Source organism: Sinocyclocheilus rhinocerous, unplaced genomic scaffold, assembly GCF_001515625.1.
Source record: "Sinocyclocheilus rhinocerous isolate Xijiao unplaced genomic scaffold, SAMN03320098_v1.1 scaffold4889, whole genome shotgun sequence".
Taxonomy (NCBI): Eukaryota; Metazoa; Chordata; class Actinopteri; order Cypriniformes; family Cyprinidae; genus Sinocyclocheilus; species Sinocyclocheilus rhinocerous.
The window spans coordinates 63035-67156 of NW_015648723.1; the positions used below are offsets into that span (position 1 = coordinate 63035).

The window sequence follows — 4122 nt, forward strand, 5'->3', positions numbered from 1 at the left end:
GACTTACAAATGAGGACAATAAAAGCAGTCAAAACTAACAAAAGAGCAACAATATATAAGTGCAAATGACAAGTCTCGGTTAGCCTAACGCAGTACACGTAGCAAGGTGTGTATATATATATATATATATATATCTTATGCACACACACACACACACACACAAAGAAAAACAAGTAGATAGAATAGAAAAAATAGAAAGCTAGTGTTTTTTTTATATATATATAAAAAAGAAGATAAATATAGATAAAGTAGAATTAAAATACAATAGAAAGTGCTAGAGTTAGAGGGTCATATATAAGTGTGTATTTGAGTGTTGGTGTGTGTTGAAAGGAATTGTCGTCCAATAGAGATTAATATTAAATGATTTATTATATATACAGTTATTAATTTTGGAAATTAATTTAATTTGATAATGGATCTGTATGACAATCTTTGTTTTTAGTTATGAGTTGTATGGCATACCGAACTATCCAATTGAACTGGTGCATGCCGGGAAACATACTCATCACTTTCATAAACACACCACATAAATTACAACATGCACTACAATTCAAAAGTTGGAAGTCTTTTTTAAATTATTAATTAAAATATAATATTTAAAAGATAATATTTCACAATATTACTGTTTTTACTGTATTTTTGATAAAATAAATGCAGCCTGGTTGAGACTTCTTTTAAAAAAAATCTTACCAGCCCCAAACTTTTAAACAGTAGTCTCTCTCTATCTCACACAGTCAAACACACACATCCACAAGGATCCTTTCCTCACTGTCTTCATACTGTATTTCTCATTATCCCCGATCCTGTCTCCTCGCCTAACACCAATCCCAAACCTGTCTTTCTTTCACAGGTCCTCCAAGGCCCACCCCGGCCCAGTCGTTCACATTAGTGACAATCCTATGGATGAGGGCAAGGTAAGGCGATGCCTACACAACTACATGAAAACAAATCAACACTTCCTGACATGAATAATTCATTTCCCTTACTTCACACAAAGCTCTTGTTTTTTTCCATTCTGAACTCATAAGACATTTCTTTCCTACAGTGCAGCACAGTTTAGTAATTGGGTCTAATCTCACACAGCTTGTTAGCAAATTATGTTGTTTTTGAAAACAAATGATCGAGGAGATATGAAGAGATGAACAAATGCTCCAGCTACTTCCAAATACATCTTTTTAGACATTCATTTTACCTTCGCTAATTGCCAGCGCACAGTCAGAGGGGAGCAGAGAGACCGGTGCGCACCTGCTGGTGTTTTGCCCCAAAACTGTCTGTCTCTTTCTCTGGCAGCTGGTAGCTCCTCATAGGCGCCTTTACAGTGATGATCCACTCTCTCTCTCCCTTCCCACTTCTGCCCCTGAACAGGGCATCGATCCATAACAGGTCCACTCAGTTCTTAATGGGTCTTAAAGTCCTTAGACACATTGTCCCTCCCTCTTGACTGACAGAACTCTGACACTTTATCAATTCATAGACTATCACTGAATCTTTAAAAACAAAGAGGTTTTGAGCTCAGATTACAGGAAACATGTAATTTTTAAAAGATATTTTGATGAATTTCCTGACCACTCATTCTCATGCATTTACAACTCAGGACTGAAGTTATAGAGCTTAAAAAAAACACCTTAAAGCATCTTAAAAGTCATACAGTAACTTTGTGCAGTACAGGATAAAATTTAAGTCTGAAAGGAAGAAAATTCACAGAAAAAGACAGGTTTGAAATGACGAGGGTAAATGACTGGTAAATGATAGAGTTTTCATTTTCTGGTGAGCCATTTCTTTCATAAAAAATGTAGAGTTGGATTATGGTGATAACAACTTGCACATTTCTTCCATGTTTTGAGCAGAATGTTTTGTCTGATTCATTGATTTTGTTGGAGAATGAAGAAAGGTTTGTTTTGGATTAACAATCAGAAAAAAGGACTTGAATTTTCGCAAACAGCTATTTAATGTTTTATTTGATGAAACACATCATTTACTTTCAGATTTACGTCACCACCTCCATGAACTCTCATCAGTTTACAGGTCAGGTTCAACAGACTCACAGCATATTTTCCTTCCTTTCTTGCCCCCCCCCACATCTTTCTTCTTCTTTCAGCTCATAATAGGATTTGAGTCTGGGATCGTAGTGCTGTGGGATTTGAAATCAAAGAGAGCTGACTACCGGTACACTTATGATGAGGTATGTATTGTCACACAATGTTGTATTCCAGGCTCCTGTCGCCTGCAGTGGAACAAATGCATAGAATATGGAAATGCGTTGCACAAATATTCATGAGATGTTTTGATTTTAATAAAGGACGCTGATTAGATCTCTAAGTAGGCACATAGTCTGTTCAGCTTGGTTCTACAGCATCAAAGGAACATTGGTATTTGAGAAGCATAAGTGGCAGTGTGTACTTAGATGCTAAGTTCTTCCTATTCTCAATCATTCATTAATATTGGTGTCGTCAGGAATGTTCTGAAAAGTAGAGGGACAACTCATGACTCATTAATATTAATTAGGTTACAACATGTTCCCCCAACTTATTTACTGAACAGCAAAGTGAGCACTATAACTATAGGAGGATTACAGTTTGCATGTTTGTTCAGTCTACTGTTCTTACCGGGTGTTGTTCTTAAAGCCATTAATTTACACAACATAATTTATTGATTAATTAATTGATTGAAAACAAACTCCTTTAAATATTATAATTTTCTCAAAGACTTTTTAATATAATAATTATCCAATAATTATTAAGACAAATTAACAATTAAAAATATATTTAAAAAGTAGTTAACATGATGTAGTTATTAATAAATTCATTTCTTGTTTAAAACAAGCACACTACCATTCATAATTTTGGTTCAGAACTCCTCAATGCTCATCAAGGCTGCATTTATTTGATCAAGAATACAATAATACAGTAATACTGTAAAATATAAGTACAGTTTAAAATAACTGTTTTCTATTTAAATAGATAAAAAAATGTAATTTATTCCTGGGATGGCAAAACTGAATTTCAGTGTCAAAAGACAGAAATCATTCTAATATGCTGATTGCTCATGAAATATTTCATGTTATTATCAATGTTGAAAACAGTTTTGCTGCTTAATATTTCTATGTGTGTGTGTGTGTATGTTTTCCCCAGAATTCTACGATGAATAGAAAGTTCAAAAGTATGGAAGCATATAGGTAGCGAAATTCAATTTAAAATGCAATATGCAAAATGGCAATGCAATATTGAAAATGGCAACGCAATATTCAAAATGGCATTGTATTTCTGTATTTAAATTTACATTTTCCATTACCCATACGTGCAAAGTTTGGTGCAAAAGTAAAATGAAAATTAAATTATATAATTTACATTTGCCATTTCCAACTATGACGCCGTGGGATATTTGTAACAAAATTCAATTTGAAAATGCATTCCGAGCTGACCACGCCAACCCTCCGTCAATCATTGCTTCAAGGCAGGGATTGGCGGAAGCGTGTTACGTTTGGATCGTTTGAAACATGGCGGCCGGAGATCTGATAAGATCGTTGAATTCACTGGCAGATGAAGTGGAGCGTGAACAGAGAAATATATGAAGCGTATGGCGTTCGGACGCCATAGTATTCCAGACTATAAATGGACATTACAAGCATTACAATAATGATAAATAAAACAATTTTTTGTATAATTCATTAATTTAAATTAATGTTTCTAATAAACACATTTATAACAGAAGCTCAAGTAAACTACATGTTATTTTGTTTAGTCATATACAGGTGGGAGCTTTTTCAATTTATTACTCAGAACGACTTATTAGCCTGCAACACCTTTAAAGACTTATTCAGGGAAGTACAGCAGGATGCAGGAAATTGTAATGCTTGCAATGTCCATTTATAGTCTTTACACACCAGCTTGGCTCCTTAAATGTTTAAAAAACAGCTAATTTCAAGACGCTGGCGTCACGTGGGTCACCCGCAGTGTAAGACGCTCAAAGCTCAAGACGTTCGGATAGACTTTCGATCGGTCGGTCATTCGAACGTTTGATTTTAGCATGGAGAACGCTTATGAGGTGAACGCTTCATATATTTCTCTGTTCACGCTCCACTTCATCTGCCAGTGAATTCAACGATCTTATCAGATCTCGAGC

The 4122-nt window shown here is 34.9% G+C and overlaps 1 protein-coding gene across 1 annotated transcript in view; it reads left to right on the forward strand.

Moving 5' to 3' along the window:
* The window catches only part of LOC107710208 (syntaxin-binding protein 5-like), a 102219-nt gene that overhangs the window by 54854 nt on the left and 43243 nt on the right, over positions 1 to 4122 (forward strand). The window contains exons 5-6 of the mRNA XM_016514949.1: positions 851 to 914; positions 2099 to 2182. Of these exons, the coding sequence (XP_016370435.1) occupies positions 851 to 914; positions 2099 to 2182 (148 nt within the window). The remainder of the gene's footprint in view (positions 1 to 850; positions 915 to 2098; positions 2183 to 4122) is intronic.